This window comes from Furipterus horrens, unplaced genomic scaffold (assembly GCF_987537825.1).
Source record: "Furipterus horrens unplaced genomic scaffold, mFurHor1.1.pri manual_scaffold_4, whole genome shotgun sequence".
Lineage (NCBI taxonomy): Eukaryota > Metazoa > Chordata > Mammalia > Chiroptera > Furipteridae > Furipterus > Furipterus horrens.
The window spans coordinates 12,332,699-12,358,352 of NW_028327174.1; the positions used below are offsets into that span (position 1 = coordinate 12,332,699).

The 25,654-nt window shown below is 37.8% G+C and overlaps 1 protein-coding gene across 1 annotated transcript in view; it reads right to left on the reverse strand.

The window, feature by feature from the left end:
• Window positions 1-25,654, reverse strand: part of POLR3B (RNA polymerase III subunit B) — a 106,642-nt gene that overhangs the window by 31,210 nt on the left and 49,778 nt on the right. The window contains exons 13-21 of the mRNA XM_090272569.1: window positions 23,990-24,151; window positions 21,104-21,304; window positions 19,106-19,268; window positions 17,735-17,888; window positions 15,621-15,695; window positions 14,942-15,040; window positions 12,155-12,282; window positions 3,302-3,511; window positions 701-859 (exon numbers count right to left, since the gene is read on the reverse strand). Coding sequence (XP_090128695.1) covers window positions 701-859; window positions 3,302-3,511; window positions 12,155-12,282; window positions 14,942-15,040; window positions 15,621-15,695; window positions 17,735-17,888; window positions 19,106-19,268; window positions 21,104-21,304; window positions 23,990-24,151 — 1,351 coding nt within the window. The remainder of the gene's footprint in view (window positions 1-700; window positions 860-3,301; window positions 3,512-12,154; window positions 12,283-14,941; window positions 15,041-15,620; window positions 15,696-17,734; window positions 17,889-19,105; window positions 19,269-21,103; window positions 21,305-23,989; window positions 24,152-25,654) is intronic.

The following is a 25,654-nucleotide window of genomic DNA, read 5'->3' on the forward strand; positions in this document are numbered from 1 at the left end:
TCTCTTCCTTGTAGCCACACTCGCCTCCTTTCAGATCCTTTAACTGTCAAGCGGTAGGACACTTGCAAACCCGTCCCACCGCTTAGAACACACTCCCCTCCCAGCTTCACTGGTTGACTCCACTTATCCTTCAGATTTCAGCTCCCCTCATGGGGAAGGCTACCCCAATCTTCTTGACTAGGTCAAACACTCTTGCTGTAAAATGGCTCCATAGCTCCCTCTATGATTCCTTAGCCTGGCAGTAATTTGACATGTTTGAGTGTGCTCCTCCGATCAGTGTGTTTCCCACACAAGTCCATAAGGCTCCTAAGGGCAGGGGCGGTGGGCTGCATCAACAGAATTCATTATAAGCTTGTAATTACGATGGAGTCACACTTCTTAGAGGCGTTAGCTAAGTGTACAAATGATGAAATACCGATGTAGATGCTGGAATATGACCTTCTTGTTTTAACTATTTCCTTAAAGTGGCTTTTCTATAATTCAAAATTGTAACTAGGAAAGTATAACTATTGCTAAGTAAAATCATAGGTATAAAAAGACTGTAATGAAATTCACCAAACAATGACCCTACTGGCTAAGTTACGATACTGATTTGATGGGGTGCTATTTTTTTCTATCCCATTTACCAAATATTCAGATATATTATTAAGTTACTTTCATAATTCAAAAAGCGTACATTAAAAATTTTTAAGGCTTTTACCTGGAGAACAAATACCATCTGCATCTAAAATTTCATGCCGCCAGATGGGTTTCCTTGTGGCAGCATCCAACATTGGCCCCATCACTTTATCAAAAGTCTGATTGGTGTATCGTTTCAATGTACACTTCGCATTTTTATATACAAGGCAACGCCCAAAACCTAAAGTGAAACCAAAATGGGCATCAGAACCACCAGAAATACAAAACGATGGGAAAACACAGATTTGTGTTATTCAACAAACCACCCCATTCTACTTCCCTTCTCCCCCCACAAAAACCAGCTGTTCTATATTTGGCTAATCTGGGACTGGCCAAATCAATGAACAATCTACTAATCTAAATCAATGGCTCAGGACTTCTCCCCTTACCTATTATCTATGTAAACACTGGAATGTCTACCACTGTTTTCAGCATGAACTATACATATATTATCATGTTGGAGGAATGTAGGAGAAACCTAAGTGTCACCGTGGTTCTTTTAGAGCAGAGCACCACGGAATATGAGAAATGGAAAGGGCCTAAGAGATCACCTGGTACAACCCCTCTGTCTTAACAGGCACTAGTGCCAAAGAAATTAAATGGTCAAGGTCACTCAGAAAGGTGATGGCAAAGTTGAGATAGACCAACTCCACTGATCAGCCAGGATTCCTCCCACGTGTAATTTTGGTGCATAACTTTTGCTAACCTTCTCTGGGAAGTTTTCCTTTTTCTGACATTAGCATTGAGAGGAAGTCCCAAAGAAGCAAACAAAAGAATTAATTTTTCTTCAAAGAGCAGAGAAAGTGAAAAGAAATAATCAAATGATTTTAATGGAGAAACAGTTAATCTTTGTTTTGAAGATCAGTTTACTTTTATTATATTTTTAGCTCACATTTATCTAGTAGATGAAGGAAAAGGCCTGAGATCAATTAACAATCTAAACACTGATAAAAATAAGCAAAATGAACAGAAGAACACCTTTAGATGAAGCAAAAACTCAATCACTGAATCTCACAAAAAGATTCATCAGCTATTGAGTTACCCAAAGAGCTAAATATCATTTCCCAAGACTCTGTGCCTGCATTTTTCTTTTTCCCTCCCTAGTTTGATCTAGCAGTGTTTTTCTTTTCTTTTCTTTTTAAATTTTTATTGAATTCATTGTTGTTGTTTTTTCCAAGCAGTTATTTTAAACTTGATTCTCTCTCTAATCTCCCCAGAAAATACTGAGCCATGTCAAGAGTTCACTTAAATAGGAAAATGTCTCAGGATTAAATGCTGGCTATTACTGATGAAATAAATGCATGGCTGTAAAATCCTTCATTTATAATTCTCCAGCAAACACAGAACACTTTCAAGAAATCTAAGAATATAACTTCAGAAAATCAATTAGGGAAAAGTGGATTTCTGAATAAAATCTCAGTGCTCTAATGTAATTTTTTAAATATGAAGGTGACTAGTCAATGAAACAACACATTCCTACAAGTGGACGATAGATGAAGATGTTTGTGCATCTTTGAAAAAGGTCTTAGTCATTATGGTTCCGATTAAATTGTGTGCAGCCATAACAAACTTGGCTCCAAGGGCCAGCTGCTTTGGAAACATTACGTGATCTTCAAATTTTGTACAATGGCCATTAACTGCAACATGCTGGAGTGCAGTGTGAATCTGAACTGCATGAAATCAAGAAGTGTTTTCTTCTAAGGGTAAATGGACATTTTATTTACAGGTGGTAGCTTAAAAGCTAGTGAACAGTACACTCAGATCATTAAATTGTGTTGCAAAGATTCTGACAGATATCACAAAGTCTTCAAATTTCCACATAAACATTACCAGTTAATCAGAAAGGAACACATCCAGTTTTAAAGCATGGCTGTTGTCATTTGGAGGAAAAAAAGAGGCATAAATTAAGTGCAGCCAACATTAATGCCAAAGACACATGTCTAGGAGTACTATTATGGCTGCCTAGCAACTACAAGGAGTGAAGGGAAGGCAGAGTGGGTGAGCCAGAGAGGAAAAAGAGGAATAGGGACCATGAAGGGAGAAGTCAGACTTCAGATCAGGTGATGGCCAACAAACCATAACGTGGTGACCTGCAAAAGTAAACTCTCGAGAAACTGAGAAAGAAAAGTGTAAAAACTATAAGCCATGGTTGATATATGTGTAATTTTTAAACTCTTATCATTTTGCTAACAAAAAGGTCTAATATTATGGGGTTGAGGTATACAATAAATAAAACAACCCTTTACATACAAAAATATTGCTTCCACCCTACCAAATGGGTTTCTTTGTTGAAATCATATTTCATTTACTGTAATTCCTACTGGAAAATAAAAAATTCTTACATATTTTCCATTGAGGAATTATCTCAAGTCACCAATAAAGTAAAATAACAAAACAAAACAAAAAAGACTGTTTAATAATATATTTGACAAATTACATCTTTATGATATTCATTTCTAAAAAGTCAATACCATAACACAACTGCCTCCTGTTTGTACATTATAAAATTAGTCACTTGAAATTGACATTAACACTTTGACACCAAGTAATTTTTACGTTAATCATCCCTACACCTCATTCTGTACCAGCACTTGCAGCGTCAGAGCTTTGAAAACCCACTTACCTCTGTCCAATGAGGCCTTGTTTAAAACAAGAGCATCTTCAATATCATAGCCACTATAACTCATCACTGCAACTGTTGCGTTCTGTCCAGCCGGCAATTTCTCAAATTCTATCAACTCAATGGTCTTTGTTTTCACCATAGGTTTTTGTGGATATGCTAACAGATACATGAGAGTATCAATTCTGTTCCGCTGGTTGTATCCAATGGTACCTTCATTGATATTGGAAACAAAACAAAATGCAATATTCTACTATATCAAGTAAGTAGGTAGCAATGAACACAGTGCTAATAAACACAATAATTTCACTAACTGAAATGAAGAAAATCTTCTGGTCAAACATTTCAAAAGCAATACCTTCACAGTGGCTAACAACTTGTTAAAGCAATTTTTCTCAATAATATTAAAACCTCCACGAAGAAGAAAAACCACACTCGCACTCAAGGTCTACTAATCTAAGTAATTTCAACCTTTAGGATTTATATGATTAATCCCACTTAAGAAATTTTAGTCTCCATTGGTTAATTTCATAAGTCAACAATTCGGCATTTGGTTCTACTATATTCCAGGCAGGTATCCAGTTGCTGGGGGAAGGTATTGAGAACAACAGCCGGAGAGGAAAGGCAAGTTTATACACTGGGGCAAACAGATACAGTTCATAAAAAGAAACCAACAATTATAAAAGTTCTAAATGAAAAGGAAAGCAGGAGAAAAAGAATAAAGAAGAAAGTGAAAGCAAAGAAGAACAGATTTATTCATTTGCTTAACTATTCATTTACTAAGCAATTAATAAACACCTACTCTGTACCCAACAGTGGAGATAAAAAGGACCATGCCTTTCCCCTAAGGAATCCAAGGCTGTTTAATCAAAGATGGGCTCTTTTCTCCTCAGCAATCAGCCTTTCTACCTGATTGGACTTTAGAAGAGTTATAATGTCAACTAAAAATGAAATCAGAAGGTTACCCATTTCCCCCCCACCCCTGCCTTTTCCCTACAGGGGTTCATTAAGGTTCACAGATCTGCCTGAAAAAGAAGCTTTCACTCTCCTGGGTTTGGTCCTACTCAGAGAACTTAAAACTGGGAAACTCGTGTCCGCCCTACTGCTGAGCTTGCGCGTGGGCTACTGAGCCTCTTTAACTTCTCCCAAGCATCTCTTCTCTTCCCCGCTTGAGTGGCTAAGAAGGTGGCTAAGAAGTCTCTCTCTTGCATGTGCATTCACAGTGACACATTCATAACACCCACATACCCCAAGATGCCCATGTGCCATTTAATGGAGTTAAATTTTTAGGTGAGTAGACACCAAAACTCAATGTTTCCTTTACTTTTTTCTCGTATTCATGTCATTAAATTAATGGTGATTTCAACTCAGGGATGAAAACAGGCATGATGAAAGAAATTCTAAAAATCCAAAGAGTACTAAAGAAACGAGCACCTGGTACAATGCTGGGCTCACTATAGATGCTCAATAAATGTTAAGTAAATGAAACTGAAGAACTGCATTATATTCTTTATGGTAGTGTTTTTTGTGCTTAAATCTCTACAAAATTTATCAAGATTCAGCTGAAAAATAGCAGCTAAACTGAACCTCATGAACTTTTTATCCAGTTTACACTATAAATTGCCAATTAATTTATGTTATTTTAGTGCCAACTAAGAAGCTGGACAGGATACCTGGTAACAGATCACTTACTGTTTTAGAAATAGAATCACTGCTGCTTGGATCGTGGTAAAGTTCACTGGAAGTAAGTTTGTCCTTTTATATGAAATCATTTAAAATTTATGTTGAGAGTTCAGCTCCAACTGTATACTTTACCCAGCTCGAGACAAGGGTTCAGGCACTGTCCCACTGGGCTGCCAAACATTTCTTCCGAAACCCTAGACCAGCACGATTACGCAGCAGCGGAGCATAAATGGCTGGACCTCAAAACAACGAGGAAAGAGATGGGATCCTGCTGTAAACTGTGCTACAAGGCCCAGCACATAACTCTTGGGGATCACAACTTTCCACTAAATGGATGAACAAGAAAATGGTTTAACAAATGTCTGGGGCTTATGATCTCATCAGAAATTTTTCTTTAAAGACTTTAAAAAGAACTTAAAGGACTATACATGTACTTCTATTTTTAGCAGTACTGACAATGGTGTGTAAGTTAAAACATGATTGATGTACTATGATTTCTACATTGTAAAACTTCAAAATGCCACCATATCCCATAATTGTTATAAAAATTATGATGGACTGACTAGCTATTTTGCCAATAGGAAACTTTTATGAAAAAACATCATACATAACTTATAAGACTAGCCTGGGTGAAGCCCATGTTCAAATTAGAAAGCCTCTATTAATATTTTCAGCTTCCTTAAAAAGAGCTGTGTGTATGTGTGTGTGTATAATAACAACAAGAATATCTACCAGCTAAATTCTTTTACAGCCCCATTTTGCCATAACTATAGTCACCAGTCCCTGGCTGGTTTGGCTCAGTGGATTGAGCGTCGGCCTGCGAGCTAAGTGTCACTGGTTCGATCTTCCAGTCAGGGCACATCAGAGAAGGAAAACTCTGACTCCAAAAAACCTCCGCTGCCTTGCGGCATACCTCTTCAGGGGAAAGGCTAAGGGAGTAAACCCCGACAGAAAATCCGGAGCCAGAGTCCCTAAGGCGGTTTGACGTTGTAGTCAACACCGGCAACTCCTGCGGCGCACCTGAAGCCAAGCTGTATTGACTCCGTCTTTCCCTTGGACCCTTCAGCTGCGAAGAGAGGGGGGGTCTGCTGCATGGGCAACAGCAGACCCTCCATATCACCCTGCCCAGGCTCTGTAGCTTCAGCTTCACTGGAGAGGACACTCCAGCGTCATCGCAAGATGTCGATTCAACACGGGAGGAGACAGATACGTGTCACTCCCGAGTCGGACTGCACAGCCATTCTCGGCGGTGCAGATAGACTCTTAAGAAGCTACACCATCGTCTCTCGAGACGGACGGCTGCCGAACGAACAATAGTCACCAGTCATTTCAATTTTTTACTACCAGGGCATAATTTTTCTTGCAAAGTCATATTTTCTTGATCATACTTTCTTACAAAGTCACAAGTTGGCACAGAAAAGTATTTAAATGTAGGTTAAAATAATGAAGAAGTTTAAGGTGGAATGAAGAAGTTAGTAAGAATGTATACAGCTTAGAAAATGTATACTGAAAAAAACTGAAGTTTCATGCATTTAACTATTTTTCCATCTTCCTTTGCCCAATCTCTCTTTAATCAACATTATTGAACATAATAAACTTCATCCATTTCAAGTTCTGACAGATATACACGACTGTGAAACCACCATGACAACCAAGATCTGGAACATTTCCAATATCTCAGAAGAGCCCTCCCTCTGTCCCTGGCCCCAGGCAACTGCTGATGTTTTTTTTTATTTTAATCATTACAGATTAGTTTGTATTTTCTAGAATTTTATAAAATGAAAATATACAATATGTCTATTCTCCCGCTGCTTCTTTCATTTAGCATAACGATTCTGAGATTCACCCATGGGGTTGTGTACATCATAGTTCATTCCTTTTCATCGCTGAGTAGTACTCTATTGTATGAATATATAGTTTGTTTATCCATTCACCTACTGATGGATTTGGGTTGCTTCCGCTTTTGGGCTACTGTGAATAAGGCTGCTCTGAACATGCATGCACACGTCTTTGTGTGTTCATTTCTCTTAATAAATACACAGGAGTGGAATTTCTGAGTGGTTTGGTAAGGGTCGAGTTACCCTGAAGAAACTGCTTAAGAATTTTCCAAACTGGTTATACTCTTTTATATTCTCACCAGCAGTGATGAGCACTTTCGATGCTCCCCATCCTAACCAATATGGTATGTCAGTCATTTTATCCATTTTAATGAATGTGTAGTGGTATCTCAGTTATAAGTTACGTTTACCTGATGACTAATAATACTGAATATATTTTCATGAGCTTATTGATCATTCTTACTAATCTTTGTGAAATGTCTGGTTTTTGGTCTTCCCATCTTTTAATTGAGTTGTCTTATTAGTAAAGAGTTCTTTCTGTATACTGGATAAAAATCCTTTATTGGATAGGTGTATTGCAAATATTTGCTCCTATTATGTGGATTAAGGTCTTTTTCAAATCCCCCTCCCCTTTTTTAATTATGTTTTATTGATTATGCTAGTACAGTTGTCACAATTTTAACCATCATTCATGTCCATGAGTCATGCGTATATGTTCTTCGGCTGCTCCATTTCCTATACTGTACTTTACAGCCCCTCGGCTATTCTGTAACTACCTATTTCATATCCTTAACAGTGTTTTTCTTTCAAAGAGCAAAAATTTAATTTTGAGAAAGTCCAATTATTTACTTTTTCATTTTTATAGGTTGTGGTTTTTGTATTCTATCTAACAAATCTTAGGTTATTCAAGGTCATGAAAATTTTTGCCCATTTCCTTCTATGAGTTTTATGGTTTTAGCTCTTATATTTAGGGCTATGATTTATTTTGTGTTAGTTTTTTTGTATGGTATGAGCAGAAGATGGTGTTCATTTTTTTCTGTTATAGATAAACATAGACACAATTTATTTTGTTGAAACGATTTTCCTTTCCCCTGAATTGCCCTGAAACATTCACCAAAAAACAACTGCCCATAAATGTGTGGGTTTATTTCTGGATTCTTGATTCTGTTCCATTAATCGATATGTCTACCCCTCAAGTCAATATCATACTGTCTTCATTCCTGTGGCCTTAGAGTAAGTCTTAAAATCAGTTTGTATAAGCCTTCCCACTTAGTTTTTTTGTTTCAAAGATTCTTTTAAAATATCTGCACCTGATTTCTTAATAATTTTAATGTGCTCAAAGATTCATTCACTCATTGTGGAAACATTTATTATGTACTGACTACACTCTACCTACTAAAGCTGGCACTATATTCACACAGAATATGGTAAGGAATAATACAGACGTAATTCCTATCCTCAAGGAGCTTATAATCTACAGTCTAACAAGAAAGGCATGTGGATCATGATCCACAGTTAGTTTCAGTTGAGAAGAATTTTAGGAAGTTTTATAGATGGAATTGCACAGAAGACATAACCTTTTATAAGTTACTCAACCAAACTGGGATTCAGTTCCCTCGTCAGAAAAAAAAGTATGCATTGTATCTGACAGCATTGTTATTATGAATAGAAGAAAAAATGCATGTAAATCATCTGGGTATTCAAAGCGGCAACATTCATTATGACCAATATTAATAATATTAGTTGTAATAAAAACATATATACCATCACCCTGCGATATCACCCATTCTGCCTGCAACTCTAACCTATATAGTGAACTTTAATTTAACCTCCACAGTACTTATTAACATGCTAGTCACAAAAAATATCACATAAACTTAACATCCAAAATAGTTAACAATGATTTTAATTTTTTTGAACCAATAGCAGAATTCTAAAAGGAGAATTGCCAGGGACCATTTGACCAAGACATCTTTTCATTTTGTACCCTTAAATGGATGAAGAATTCTTTAAAATAAAAATTCAAACAGAAAGTGGAGCAGGAGATACAGAATAAAAGAACATTTTATGAAAACCTTTGTATATTATGTTTTTAATATCTCTAGTACATTCCATCCTACTCCTAAGTGGGAAATACAAAAGAGGAATCTATCTGCTTCAATAGGAATGGAATCTATTGAAAACAAAAACAGAAACAAAAACAGAAGCTGCATTAGCTCCTGAGTTTAAAAAAAGAAGTCCCAGCAATTTGGAGTCGAAGGGGAAGAAGTGGTGGGAAGAAGCCAAGACTGGGGGAGGTGTGGGATGCATGTTTATTAGCAGAGCTGATAATGACTGAAAGATAGTTTTAAACAGGAGAAACTGTCCCACTACAGGATTGCCAACTCATGAAACGGGCAGATATGAAAGCGTGACTGATGTGAACGTGGCGTCTGGTGCCAGGGAGAGGACGTACACAACACAGAGCCTCTACCTGTGGCACCGAGTGACCTGGGAGCCTCGCCATTTCCACACGCGTCTCCCGGATTCGCGCTCTGAACCATGTCACGACAAACAGAGCCGTAGCCATGGAAGGGAAGTGTTGCTCAACAGCCTAGCAAGAGGCCGTGCGGAAACTTGAACTTCATTAGTAACTCCAAGAGCCTTAGATTTAAGAAACCCCCCCAGCTGGTGTTTCACGGCGGATTAAAGTCAGCCCTGTCTCAGGTATAAGGTAAGGCTTTCCGTCTCTGTGGTTTATGCTAGTCTTGGTCTCCTTCGTGGCGACAGAAAATGACCTTCACTTATTTCTTCACTCTGTTGAGTGGGAGGTTTGTGGTGAAAGGAGCGCAGCTCATTTTCCAGGCTGGCCAGGGTATTCAGTGAATGAATTCTGGGCCGCTGTCCTCCACCTCCCACACGGACTAATGGGTGAACAGCACCGTCTTTAGCGCATATCTAAGATGGGTTGGTGGGACCGAGCTATCAGCCGCGAGGCCGCACAGTTACGGTGAGTCGGAGAGCTCCGGCCCCCAGTGCGAGGGCTGCCGTGCAGACCCGGGTCCCCGCTGCGGGCTTCCTGCGCCGTCCGCCCTTCCCTTCTGTGAGTTCTCATGCAGACCCTGCTCGCGACGCCTGCAGTATTTCAGCGTCCAAAGGGCAACGTGGCCACGCCGTGTGCCAACTTTAAATGTACTTTTATCTCTCTGCTTTTCTTTCCAGTCAGGTGTTTTATAATAACAAACAGTAACAAAGGCTTTTTTTTTATTACTTAAGATATTCAGTGGCCTTTGTCTTCCTAGCGTCAGCAGTAACGTCAGAGGATTGTATCCAAGGAGCTAAATGTGCAGGACCCAGGGTCAGAGCAGCTGAATACACCAACCTCAGAAAACACAGACAATGAATTGCAAATGACACTCAAAACAAAACGGGAAAAAAAACCTTCACACAGAAAACTACAAAAGAACTCTACAGACACTGAATTGGCTTTCTGTACACACTGATCCTGCTTAACTGTGTGTGGTAACTAACTGAACGTTTCGGATACTCATGGCCACAAAATAAAAGCTCTGGGGGGTGGGTAGGGAGAAGAGTAACAAAAATAAAAATATGATTTCTTTCCTTCAAGTCTCTTATTTAAAAAAAAAAACACGATTCACTAAGTGGAGATAGATGCAGCCCTTTCTATTTCAATCTTCAAACACATTAAAAGAGTGGCATTAGCAATGAAGTGATTAGTCTTCCGTTAATTCTGCTGAAGGTTCTACACAAAAGGTGTATTGTTTCAGCTGGGATTCACATCATGAAACAAAATGGTTTGGTAAACCCAATAGAAGTGATAGCCCTTTCATGACACACAGGGTTCAGTACTGTATATTTCAACTTGTTAGCAGGTCAGAAGCACAAGCGGGAAATCAGCCTCTACTGCAGCTGAGGATGAATGGGAAAGGCTAAATTGATGAGCCGCTGTTTAGATTTTCCCACTGGGAATTATTCTGAACTGTCCGGGCATTACATCATTCAGGTAAATGGGAGCAGGACAACATGCTTCTTATTTCTTCGTGGCCAATCAAAAGGCAATATAAAAACTTGAAAAGAAATACATAGACTCTTTATCCATAATGAGAAATAGAATTCCTTAATTGTAAAGTTATAGTCAACTGCAGCTGATTCTTGGTACTGAGAGCTAACAGCACTCTGCTTGTTACCCAAAGGCAATGTAAAAACATTTTAACAATTTTTGTTGTTGTTGTTTGTTTTTATAAAGCTCCTTGTATCATACTTTAAGTCAGAGATAGGCCATATTGATGTCATAGACACATATAAAACTAAAATTTATTAGTTATTAGCATATAAATGATTTTAAAATTTTTCAAAAAAAGTTTATAAGCAAAACTTTTGCTGTATCAACTTCAAATTAAAACCCAAACTCCTTAAAATTATGGCCCCCCTACAGTACATCTCTACTAAACAGACACATCAAAATATCAAGACTTTCCCATGTAATGTTTGCTTATAATTTTCCACACCTATGAAAAATACTAATGTCTTTCAAGTTTAGTTTAATTCTATTCTTCAGAAACATCCTACTCCCTAACCTTAAGCGATCTTTCTGCTCTCATTCCCTTAGGTTCTGGCTGTCAGTCTACCGTGCTATACTGAGTCACTGTTTTATCTGTTGATCTCTCCTACCGGACTGCGAACTCGTTGAGGACAGTGCTCTGCCCTCATCTCTATATTTTCAGGTTCTAGTCCCACTGTCTGGCCTATAGGTGATGCTCAATAAATGTTACAGATGGGTACATAAATTAATAGATGGGTGGATAAAAAGAAAGCAAAATAGGAAGGAAAATGAGTTCAGAAATTGGTGTGACATGAATTGGACATTTCAGGAGCTACAGGAGCAACTACAAGGATATAATGGGTTCGGTGACTGTCATCCAGACAATTACTAAGGACATTCTCGCACACATCGTACATCTTTATTTCTATTTCCTTTTCCTCTCCTCCCTCAACCTTGAGTTTCTCTGCTCATTCTTTCATCTCTCTGGGTTAGCAACTTACACTTCATAGGACTTTTCATACTTCGCCTTCATAATTCTGTGGTGTTTATTTCATGTCCCTTTGTTTGGTCAAGGGAACAAGTTCAGAGAGCTTTTCTCCATTTTTGTTATGTTTTAGACATGACAGGGGCACCTGCAAGTATTGCAAAATACCATAGGCAACACTCCGAGTTTGGTAGAACTCTGGTGTTACCAACGCCTGGTTTGCCCAAACACCCAATACTAGTGAAGTAAGAATAAAGATACGTCTTTTATCCCAGGACTCAGAACCAAATTCAAGAAGGAAATCTTACCCATGGCTTGCTTTCCCATGGCACACTGGTATGTGTTCCTTGGGGACTGGTTGTGATGGGGGTACGGAATCAGGCCGGCACAGACGCCGAGAAGAGTGAAGGGTTCAATTTCCAGGTGGGTGGTATCTCTGGCAAGTTAATGAAGAATTCGTCACCTTAGGCTCCAAGTACTAAAATAAAATACCTCTTAAAGGGCATAGAAATATTACTAAGTCCCCATGGGACCTAGATAATAAAACTTAAGTTTATATAAATATATATACTACATATATAATAAATTTATATAACAAAACCTCAATAACAAAGTATGATGCTAAAGAAACTGACAAATAAAATATTATTTTTAGTGACAGAAACTTCTATTATTTGTAGAAATACAAGAGAAGGGAAACTATATGTAATTAAAGTCTACATAAAAAATAAAGTATTATTACACATCAATTAAAAATAACAACACAAAGAAATTATTAACTGAGCATGCAGAAATGCAGGTCAAAACATCCAGATGGATCAGTAACTTGATTTTCTTCACTTTTCCAACTTAGGTCAATGAGAAAGTTGTATCACCATGTCAGAGGGAGGAATACATCTCCTTTCAGAGTAGTAACTATAGTGCTGTGGGGAACAATGCCATAACCACTAGCTAAGTGTAGCTATTAATTAAGTACCTGAAATGTTAGACTAATAAAACTGAAGAACTGAATTTTTTAATTTTACTTAATTTTAATTACCTTACATTTTAAAACTCAAATTTAAATTTAAGTAACTTGGTTCAGTCATTTTAAACCTTTAGTTACATTTGTAAGAACCTACATTTGTGAGTCTACTTTTGCAACTGTGTGACGAAATCAGATCAAGTATTTCCAATAAATTTAGCATCTTAATTGAGATGTGCTGTAAGTGCACACCAGATCCTGAAGATTTAGAAGAAAATGTAAAATATCTCAATATTTTCATATTGATTACATGTTGACATAACATTTTAGATATATTGGGTTAAATAAAATTATTAATTTCATCTGTTTCTTTTCACTTTTTAAATGTGGCTGCTAGAAAATTTAAAGTTAGGTAGATGGTTTGCATTATATTTTAGTGGACAGCTGTGCCATAGATACTGTACAGCAAGTAAGACCTTACCAACTACGTGTCAGAATCTTTACTACTTTCATAATATCTATTTGTAGAAACCTCACTTTTGGCTAAATGATAAAGCAGCTCAGATATTTTAATGAGAAAGAGGAGAAAATTATTTTTAGGTCTTTGCTGAAAGTAACAGATAGCCCATCCAGGATAGCCTAGAGTAAAAGAATTTGTTTTAAATGTACTGTTTTGTTTAAATACTGGCCAGTTTGACATTCCCCATGTAAATAATAACTTTTTTTTTTTCATATGTGAAGATTGGGGTAAGCTGGAAGCTGAAAATATAGAAAGTAAACATTAAAGTTTCTTTTTTATGACAACTTATATAAGATCATATATTATCTAATAATTATTCAAAGTCCAAACACTCTGGATTCTGATTTTACAAAACAGAAAGGAACACAATTATTCAAAAGCATAACCACCGTCAGTTTCTATCCTGAACAGCAACTAGGAGGCTTCTTATTAAATGTGTATAACAGCCTTAAATTGAGCTCCAGTTAAGCAGGCAGGAGTTGTAGGTGTAAAGCGGTGTGGGCTGGTTGCATAAGAACTAGGAGGCCTCTGTGAGGATTTCAAAGGGAAATGGAGAGCAACGAGGGGGCTTGAGAAGGCAAGGGACCACTGATTTATTAAGACAGACCGTATGAAAACAAGTGCAGAAACAGTCACGAGCCTTCTGCAAGAATTCAGGCAAGCAATGGCAGTGGCCTGGACTAGGGCGACCTGTGAAGGTGGTACAAAGAGCTCAGGTTCAGGTAGACTGAAGGTCCATTAATATGTTATGGGTACATGTGGGTACAGAGGAAGGGAGGAGTCAAGGCTTGAGCAACAAGACAGATGGAATTGCTATTTATAGGGTTACTATGTAATAGTTCTCCCTTATCCTCAACCTTAAAATGAGGGGTATAAAAACAGTACTTTTAGAGATTCGTACCTTTAAAGAATTAAAATTTCTGACTGAAGGCATTATTTACTAGCTTATAATTAGATAAAAAGAAGTAGTATATTTAATCTGGTCACTGGGAACAGAAAAGTACTGTCTTAATTGAACACAAATATTTATCAGCTGGTAATATTAAACTCTCTTAACTATTTAACAATATAACTGAAAAAATTCCAATTTCAGGTAAATGGTATATCAGTAACATACATCAGACAGCAACTTATTTAAATGTCCTCTAGTGCTTCTAAAAATATCACTGTTCTAGAAGAAACACTGTAAACATATCACCATTTCCTGTTTATATTGCACATAAGTTTAGAAGTATCTTTACCACATACTATGTAGGTATGCCCACTGATAAAATCCTCTCTAGAAGATATAAATACATCTTTTACATAATCCTGATTGGTTAATTCAATTTTGGCAGCAATTAAATATCAAAATCAGAGTTACAATTCCTTTCAAAAAATAAACACAAAGTGTAAAATGAATAGAAAAGATAATGAAGTCTAAAAATGACTCTTAGCAGTTTCGTGGCAGTCCTACATTGGGATAAATGATGGGTATGGTTTATATAAAACAGTGTACCTCTAACAGTAAGTACTAAGAGAGCACACAACAGAAGAATTGGAAATGAAAAGAAAAGGTAGTTTCCATAAGCAGAACAGGCTTTCATTATTGTTGCTATGGATTCTCCTTACTTATTAATTGTATGCTCATAGAGTGCGATGTTACAATCATTTTCTTCATTCACATCTAGATATTCAACCAGACTCTCATGTAAGAAGTCTTCAAAATTCCTGGGAAAATATTAGTGAAACATAATTACTAAAAAGCATTTTGTTACAATATTTTATATGCAATAATGGAAGACACTGACTTTCACTTAGGCCAAAAGCACCCTTCTCTCCCAGAGAGTATCAGTACATTGGGGCACCTGAAACCCACTATTCTTGGGTCAGACAATGATCACAAATCACTGAAATAAAAGTAAAACATCTGTGATTCTTGTCAATCTGGTCTCCACTTCTAAAAATTGTCTTTTATGACTTTAGGAATTCCATATGAGAGATCCACAACATCTAAGTCAAAATATTGATGAAAGTCTTTCTCTCACTTAAACACGTAATAGTCCACTAATTTACACTAAGAGTCTGCAATCCTCATGATCTAACTTGATAAATATTTTACAATATCCAAGCAAATTCACATAGAGAAAAATAGGTTTTTAACAGGCTGATAAATTTAGTAGGTAAGAATTAAAAGACTACAAGTAAAAATACACTGTTCTTAAAAGTTCAGATAAAACAATGCTACTGCTGACTGCATCACGTGAATGAGTGCTAAGGAGAGTCAGGAGTTTCGCTCTTGGCCAGTTACCTGTACCCCTGCGCCAGCTCTTCCATATGCTTGTTCGTGACTGCAGGCTTCTGTTTCTTAACAATTATGTAGGGTCTGGAATGGAAAAAAAATAAATCCATATCAACAGAAAAATTAAGTCAGCCCAAAACTTTACTATAGGGAGATGAGGCAACCTGTAAATATAAATGAAGTTATTTCTGGACCACTTGAGGACACCAGGTAGTTTCTACATGTGAAAGCACAGAGGCCTGTTTTCTCTCTCTCACATGTACATACACAGACATACATATCAGCCCGTGTCTGTACATGTACACATGCACATGTATACATATCCAGTACTTCTCCAAGTATCTTAGGAAATCTTCGGTTCTGAATGAAAAGGCACCTCAAAAACGATACTGAATAAAGTCTAAAAAGAAAACAAAACCTATCATAAACTGTGTAAATGCATCCTACTAAAAGCATCTCCTATTTCATTCTGGAAAGATGTGATCCACTACCCATGAAGTGAGCCGGCAGAGAAGAACTGTCACTGAGGGTTACAATGGCATTTTCTGGGGAGGGTCTGATGACTAGCAGCTGTTTAGAGTGGTTTGATTTAGGATGAACATCACTGGGCTACAGAGCAGGCTACCAAAAGCTACATGTGACCAAGAAGAGTGGCAGTGAGTTTGCAGAGAATTACTTTTTGACTTTTAGCAATGGAGTGGGTGTCAGGTGGAGAGAGCTTTTGGTCTGTCTACATGTTCTGGCAGATTAATCTGTAACTGTCAGCATAGATTTGCCTCTGAGGGCTTCGCCACCACGAGGAAACACCAACACAAAGGATGGCATGTGGCACTGAAACGTCAAGAGCTGTTGCTATGTGAATACGCAGCTCTTACAGAGGAGCAAGTAACCACCAAGCACTTACGCACCTTACCCTAAAATCCAAATGACTACCGAAGACTGATGAGCATTTTTAAACAGTTAAGAGGAGCTGCACAATTACAAGTTGCTGAAAAATGAACTGGGTGAACTTTTCGTGAAAACCACCTTCAAGGGGCTACAGGTGAGTTCAGGTTAAGGGACTCAGAAGTGAAGACAAAAGCAGGAGTAGGAGAGAAAGGGGACCACATCTGGCTACCTCAGTTACCTTTTACTTTTTCTCAGTAAATTCTAATTCTTCCTGCCAGATCTATGATATGCCATTATAAAATTACTTCTAAAAAAAGCCCAAAAAACTAATTTCCCCTGGCCATGTAGCTCAGCTGGTTTGGAGCATCATCTTGTTGCACCAAGGCTGAGGGTTCGATTCCCAATTGGGGCACGTACAGGAATTAACCAATGAATGCATGGGTAGGCGGAACAACAAGTAGACGTTTCTCTCTCTCTCCCTCCCTCTAAATAAATAAATAAGAACTAGTTTTCTTTTTAGACTATGCCATATTATATTAGATGTAAGGAGAGAGAAAAATCCTAAAAAAGAGTAACCTAGAAAATGTCATTGTTTTTCCTACCTATACGTGGACCAGGTAGCCACAAATAAGCACCTGATGTGTGCTGGGCACCCCACAATTCATTTCTTTTTTCTTGCCATTCCTCAGCCTTTCTCTTTTCCCGCTTCATCCAAGTAATACAATCCTACTCACTCTTCAAAACTCAGTTCATAGCAAAAGAGTATAGTGGGTAAAATCATAACTGTTGGAGTCCAACAAACTGTAAGGACTTCTGAGTAAAAAGCACACTCCATCAGCAGCTAGCTTTGGGTAAGTTACTTAGTTTCACAAAACCCTAGTGCCTCATTTGTTAAATGAAAGTAATAGTTGAATCATAAAGGGTTGAATGTAGTTAAAGCCTTATATGTAATACATCTATTAAAATAATAAACAGTGGCTATCATTTACTACTAACATAGTTGGCTGTTATCAGTAATTATTTCTGCATTTGCCAGCGGACTGAGCTCTCTGAGAGCAGAGACTCTCATTAATCTTCGAATCCTCAGCACCCAGAATGCATATTCATGAGGTGTGTGCCAACTGAATAAAATTTACCTTAGCAATGAAAGAGGTTAAAGCAGATTCAAAAATAAAGTCTTTCTTTCAAAAGTGAACATAAAGAGATTCTTAAAAACTCCTTTTAGCAATTTATACCTGCACAACCTTCCTCCATCAGAAGAAATATAGACACAGCGATCTGTAAGGTTTGTTGAGATGGAAACAAATTCATTGATGTATCCTGCTCTTCGCATCAGTCGAAATGTATTCACTAGCTTCTTGTGGTCTCGAATGACACCCAGGATGTTACCTAAGCAGAAAGAAGAATATTTAAGACATAAATAAAAAAGAAATTGTACAAGCTTTAAATTATGCACCCAATAAAAACAATAAGCAGCACTGAGTGGTCATTTGAAAATACTGCTAACACCGCCAGCCAATCTGTAAGGCTGCAGAGAAGCAACATAGTGGAATGGTTAAGGGCAGCCCGAGGGGCCTTAGTCAGGGGCCAACCTTACCAGATGGTAGAAAAGTAACCCTGGAAAAGCTAGTCTCGTTTTCCTCATCTGTCAGCACTATGCTGAGGGCATAAACGCGGGGTCCAGACCCCCTGGGTATGAACCCTGGCTCTCTCATTTCCAAAGGGCCAATGTGAGGATTAAATGAGTTGATCTTATGTAAAGCACTTAGAACTCTGCCTAGCACCTAATAACTGCTATTAAATAGCTCTTGTTGTGATCATCATCGCCGATACAAGGAAAGTGGACTTCGCTTCCCAGGGTTAGCCTGAGGATTCACAGGTACTGGCCGAAAGTGAAGAGTAATAGCTCTCTCAATGGTGGCCTCTGGAATACACTGAACAGCCCTGTTTTCCTACTCACCGGCCCGTGCAGTAAAGGATTAGTGTCTCCCAGAGCGGGAGGAAGGAGAAGAGGGTGAGAGCTAAGTGGTCAAGATGAGCACGTGGAACACAATGGTGAGAGGACGGGCACCCAGACCACCAAATCCCAAGGAAAAAGAACAAGGCACACTTACTAGTGAGTCTCTGGAACACCCGGAAGGGGGTGGGAAGGGGGAGGTGAAAGAAGCAACTAGAGCACCAGCGGAAGGAAAGGGACCCTCTTGCCACAGGCTGTTGACAATCAATTATCAAGTGACTGAATATTCAACTCACTGTCAGGGCTGGTCTGCTTATTTTTGTAGAATGCCTCACATATGAAACTTGAACTTAAAGATACCATGTTGAGGCTTATTCCACCATGCATATGCTGACAGCTGCAAAGGGAGAGAAAACAGCCAGTCTCTGCAATGTTAGCCTTTAGCTCTGACAGCTGTATCCTCGCAGAACCTGGATGGCCCAGAGCCAAGGGAATAACTGTTTCTGTTACCATTTTTCTATCTTTATATTAAGGCCTACTGGGGCCCAGGATTAAAGTATAATTGTGTTGTAGATACATGAATAATAACGGCTTCTCCCCTTACCCGCACAGACTGTTTAGGATCAACATGTCTCCATAATATGCTCACCATTGAGAAAGACGAGAAACACATTTGGGTAAGAGAGCTCTTCTCCACATAATAAATTCACATCTTCGACTCCCAGGTTACTGGCTAACTTAACAATGGGTCCATCTTCCATGTCAGTCGTGATGTGAGTCATAAGGGCCAAGTTTTTAACCAAACCACATGCCTAAAACACAAAAGACAGTCATTCCTAAGAATGAACACTAGTAATACAAAGTAGTTTGAGTCTAAAAATAGTTCAACTCTTTTGCTGATGGCAATGTAAAACAATGCAACCTTACAGGAGACAGGTAAGCAATTCACACAAAAGCCTTAAAAATGTACATACCCTTTAACCCAGAGAAATTTATCCTAAGGTAACAACAAGCAAGGATATAACGTAGATTTAGTCACAGAAATGCTTAGTGGCAAATAACGACAGCATCATAAATGCTGCCCCCCCCAAAGAAAATGATTACACAATTGGTCATTCCCAGACAACAGAAGATACAAGTCATTAAGATGACATTGTATAAAAACAGTAAAGGAAAGCTTTGATAAATTGGACGCATAAAAATACAAAACTCCTGGCATAACATGAGAGACAGTCTACAAAATAACTGGCTACTACTCTAAAGTTCCTTAGTCATAAAAGGCAAAGAAAGACTGAAGAACTGCTCCAGATTAAGAGACTAAGGAGACTTGCCAACTGAAAGCAACAGGTAATCTTGGATCAAAAAAAGACATTAGTGGGACAACTAGTAACAAAATTTAAATAAGATCTATAGTGTATAGTACTGTTATCAATCATATTTTCAAGAGGTTGATAACTATGCTATGGTTAAGATGTTCACATTTCGGGAATGGTTATGGTGAATGCTTATGGAAATTTCTTGTATTATTTTTGTAACGTTTTTGCATATCTAAAATTATTTCAAAATGAAAATAAAACAATTTCAAACTTCTATACAATCAAAAAACCTAAAACTAAAATATAAATAAGTATATAACACAGCAAATAGAAAAAAAGACATGTGACATGTAAAGATTATATTTTCAATTCTTAAAAACCATCTGCTGTAGTGATGCACAAAATAGTTACATTATCAGGGTCAGCTGACACAATCTTTGGGAAATTTAGTGTTTCAAAACTCAACATGTTTGAGTTATGCTAACTTAACAAGCTACATAATTTTAGTGTTAATTTCCATGGAAATCATAACCCTGCATGAATTTCTATTTTTCACCTCTCCCAACTTATAACAAATTCCTATACTTTGGAACTTACATTTTTTATTTTTCATAATTAAATTACTTATTCATTCAGCATATCTTTACGGAGCCTTTACTCTGAACAAGGCTCTGTGCTAGGAGCTCGGGACACAACGGTGAACCCACCCAGGTCCCTTCCTCCTTAAGTTTACACTTCAGAACAACCACAGTCAGGTGAAGCCAACAACGGTTAGCGTGAAGGAGAAAGAGCCATGACACAGAAAGGAGTGGATGCTATGGAAATAAACCTACTTAAACCCCCTGGCTTAGTGTTTAGGTAACTGCTTGTGTATTCTACATAAGTGAGTCGGAATCCGCTTTAGGTCTTGGGCTGTGTGCTCCTACTTGGCTGCGACTGCAACTGTGATGTCTTCTAAGGACACCCCCCCTCCCAAAAAAATGCTTAAAAAGAGCTCCTCGTAAACAAAGCTAATGGGTTGCTCAGTTTTCCTTCACATTCTGTCTCCTCTCCATTGCATGGTTGGATTCCTGGGTTAACTAAACAAAGCAGAAAATTTGGACCATATTTCTATTTAGGTGAGATATTAATTCAAATGTTTGTGTATGTAGTGATTCTGGAATGATACTAATATCACCCTGACAAGCTGCATTAATATTTCTTGACCAGATAAGTGGCTGATCCCACCCCCCAAACCCGCAAAAACAAATATGGCCTGGGGGAGTGACAGCAGAAGCAGAACACCAACGGGTATTAACTCTGACACAGCGCAGACTCCTCAGGTACCTTACCTCTCCTTCAGGAGTGTCCGAAGGACAGAGCATTCCCCACTGAGATGGCTGGAGGGATCGAGGACCACTCACTTTTCTTGTTTTCTCAAACTGGGAAGAGATTCTTGTCATCATGCCCAGTGCAGATATATATGACAAACGAGACAGTACTTGAGTCACACCTTGACGGTCCATTTTAAATCTCTTTAGAGACCAATTTCCCTGTAGACAGAAGACAGGTAGACTACACTGGATCATTCGTAAATTGCCTGATACTTGGCAGTTACTCTAAGAAGTTCATCATAGGAATCACATGTTTATGAAATTAGAGCCATCATGTATATTCAGCAATCAAAATGTCACGATTAAAATTAAAATCTAGCTGAGTCACTTGCTGGGGTTTTTTAGAATTTAATGACTACCACCTATGTCTATCGATCACCTAAGAATGCTCTCGGAGTGGTTATTTTCTGAAGAACTGATCACGATCCAAACAAGCCAGTTCAGCTAGGATTTCCACTGGAAGCAATAAGCTAACTAAGAGAACAGCAGGAATTTCTTACACATATTTCAGGTAAAACTAGCTTAAAGCTCAGAGATAATTTCATGTTGGAATGTGCCATTTGAATGTCTTCCAAAATTAGTCTTAAGTAGAGGATAATAGAGCAACAGAAAAACAACTCTAATAGCAGTTAAAAGGAATAATGAATAAACTGTATAGGCTTCTTAATTAAGGGTAAAAATTGCATATATTCATATTAAAAAATATTACATATCCTCTGTGGCTATCATATCAATCTTAAAATAGATCCATATGAAATAAATCTTGAACATTAAACATACTTTATATCTTGTGTATTAAATACATTAAATATAGGGTGGGCAAAAGTAGGTTTATAGTTGTGAGTACACGAAACAGTCTGTTCTTGTATTATTATTTGTTAATTATTGTATTATTTTTCCATATAAACTGTAAACCTATTTTTGCCTACCCCTGTATATTATTTTATAGTTGTATTAATTGTATGTATTAAATATTCTCAAGGATTTTAAAAGTTAATGTTAGGAACCGTTACATTTTAAATTTATGACAACATAAATTAATGGTAGAAAATAGTATGCATAGAAAAGCAAAACAGAAAATAAAATAATTCAATAATCTTTCTGATTCAAAAGCCAAAAAAAAAAAAATTACACCTGCCACATAGTGGGTTTTTATTTTTCTTTTGAGATTCTGATAAAAGCTATTACTATTCTCTTGAAAAAAAAAATACACATAGGTCATGAACACGACATTTTCCACTCAATTTCAGGGGAGGATTCATGGATCCCATATTAAAAACTCTCATAGTAGAAAAATTGCTAGGGATTAAGAAGCAGATAAGGTGATCTGTTAGAATTAAAATATGTGACTTTGAGGGGCTCCCTCACAAACTGAAGTTTAATCATTATTATAGTGAAAGTCTATCACTTCAGAAACTTGAGTTTTTGATAACATGGTAAAGAGCTAAATTTTAAGAAACTTTACTATTACAAAATAAAGATACAGCAAACACATTTATTCCACAAGTTAACTTCTTTTACAGCTTTCCCCATTAAGTCCTTTTATGCTTTGAATGAGAATGAACTTGTAAACTGACTTATGCCCAGAGAGTAAGAGTAAAGTAAATCAATATTCTGCACAGAACTAAAATAAGACCGCAGCTGCTGGCAATTGAGAAGTAGATGGGGAGTAGAGCCAAGATGTTCAGCAAGAGAATTTGTTCTGGTATTCTGCAGGAGTATTACAAAAGGGAGAGAAGAGGAACAGACGGGGCCTAAAACTGCTCCTCTGAGAAAATGTATTTATTGAAAATATTCTACTAATGGCAACACAGAATTGTAGAAGCTGACCTTTTATCTGGTTGCCTGCAGGTTGGAGTGCACCTGCAACAAGGCCTCCTAGTGACTTTTCTAATAAGCAGTCTTCTCCGGGAGGTAAAGCGGTACCACTTAGGGGCAAAACAACTACTCAAAACAGCTATTATGACCTGAAAATCATGGGTCTGAAAGCAAGAAAAAGTAACCCTAACAGAAGTACGTTCAAGAGGTCTCTGGAGGCTTCTCTTCCAATACCCAGGGACCTACTTTCACAAGAGCTGAATGTGCCACACAGGCACAAAGGCCTGGATCACCTCAGGTTTAGCTCTGACTGTCACTGCAAGGGCTGCTCACAGACTGCAAATTTCTAGTCAAGTATTGCAGCAAGACTGCCACTCATTCTTTCATTAAGGAAACCAATGTATAACAATATACTATTCTTTTGTTGAGGCAAAAATCCCATCCATAAAACTAATTTTATGTCTGGCATACAAAACGTAAACTAGACTTTTATCAGATAAGACCTATAGCTGTTACACTTTAAGAAAAGGAGCAAGAACCTATCTGATAACCCTTTATGAACAACCAGAGGCCCTGAATACACAGCAGCTGCAAAGGCCTGAATTTATCTCCATGTGGGGAATAGCTGATAGCCCTCTGAGGAATATAAACCTACAATAAAATGAAACATTTTGTACTGTTATGGGCACAGGTTGTCATCAATAAACCTATGTGTACTATGTCCATTTAATTAAAGAAAAAAAAATGGGGAAACACATCCATGAAAAGAATGGCTATTAATGATGAAACTAAAAGATTTTTCCTTTATGTAAGAGTATATCTATTTTCTTACTGTCTCGTATAACAGGAACTATAATTTGGCAATAAAGTCATACAGTAACAAAGTTCCTACTAATAACATTTATACTGTAGACTATCTTTCAAAGTAGAAAACTTCTAACCTTAAAGTACGATAAATTTCCATTCTACTGAATAGATTCACAAAGACCTAGTTTCAAAACCCTAAACGAATGACGGAAGACTTACGGTGGAAATGGCGTTCACCATGCCATTGGTGATCTGGTCTTGGCGCATGTGCTTGACGACATCAAACTGGGCTGCTCTTTGCTTAGGAATCACCTGGTCTGCAATTTTCTTCATTTCAGAATTAAACTTTTTGAACAAATCTTCAAAAAGAAGGGATAAAAGCTAAAGAAAAAAAAAGATACATGGTGAACTTTCAAACAAAGAAATGTACATATTTATCAAGTTGAATTTTAAAATATATTTTTTCAATTTTAAGCAGTTTCTTCATTTCACTTTTTTAAAATAAAAACCTAAAATGTATTAATACATAAGCTAGTAATACATTTTGAAAGTTCACCATGTGGTTCATTACTCTGCAGACCAGTGAAAACGGAACCACAGACTCATACCAATCCTCAGACCAGTGCCTGGGCTCTACAAGTCTGAATGAGCAGAGAATGTTGTAAATACTATAGAGACCAAAATACAGTGTAAAACAGGTTAGTCCAGTCTATGCTAGAAAAAAAACTCAGTGTTTAAGCCCCTACTCTCATATTATTCGGGAACAGGATTAACCAATGATTTCATGAAACAGATGAGTAGTAGAGGTGGAAGGAAGGCCAGGATTTGGACAGAGAGGAGAGATCTTAAGATGTGTAAGTTTCACTGTAGAAAGCCACAAGACAACATTCTTCCCACTCTCATAATTCTAAAAAAGATGAATCAACTACAAAATCATATATTTCTTGACTCTTACAGAGCTAAGGTTGTAAGACAGCCAGGTGAACTGAACTACAAATGGGGACAAGCCTTTCTAAGGACAGACAGGACACATGACAGAGTAGATGTCTACCATAAAAGAAGAAATCAACTAATATTATAAGGATTTCTCGAATGCCAAATGAGGGCTACCATGAATTCTTCAGACACAAGGGGATCCACACTGAGAAGTTCTTTTCCATGAGTGCTCATGAAAGATAGGGGTAAAGCAAAGAAAGCAACCCCTGAGAGAGACCCTTTTGTTGGAACAAGCAACAAAACCCTATCTATTTCGCTGGAGTTTCTCTCACATGATGCAAAACCATTAAGTCACTGGAGAAGGGTCAGAAAACCTTACAGGCAATGGACCGAGGCAAAGATAACCTGCATTAAGAGAGGGGTAGAAGCAAAGCCGTAGGTCTGCGAAGGTGGAAGAGGCACTCTCCCCACACACACCATAAGCCATGCACCTGGTAATAAGCAACAGTGGTTCACTGCTGGAGGAAGGCCAGCAAATCCCTCCGGCCACTGATTCCAGGAAAAGGTACAAGGCCAGATGCAAGAGGAGAAGCCAAAACCATCTTTCTCTGGGGCAGGGCAGGAAGCCTGCTTGGGCCAGGGATCCTGTACTGACACAAAGCGAGGGCCAAATACCACAGGGAAGGGCAGAAAACCGAAAGCTTTCCTTCATAAAATTGGCGAAAAAGAGATTGCCCATTTCTGCTCAACACTGTATTGTGGGGGTACCATTCAGTGCAATGGGGAATGAAAAAAAACCCTAGATATAGATATCGGGGAAAAAAAATAAGTGTTTTATTATTTGCAGATAACATCTTTGTCCACATAGAAAATCCCAAAGAATCTTTAAAAAAAATAAAATAAAAGTCCTACTAGAATCAAGCAAGCTTACAAAATACAGGACAATAT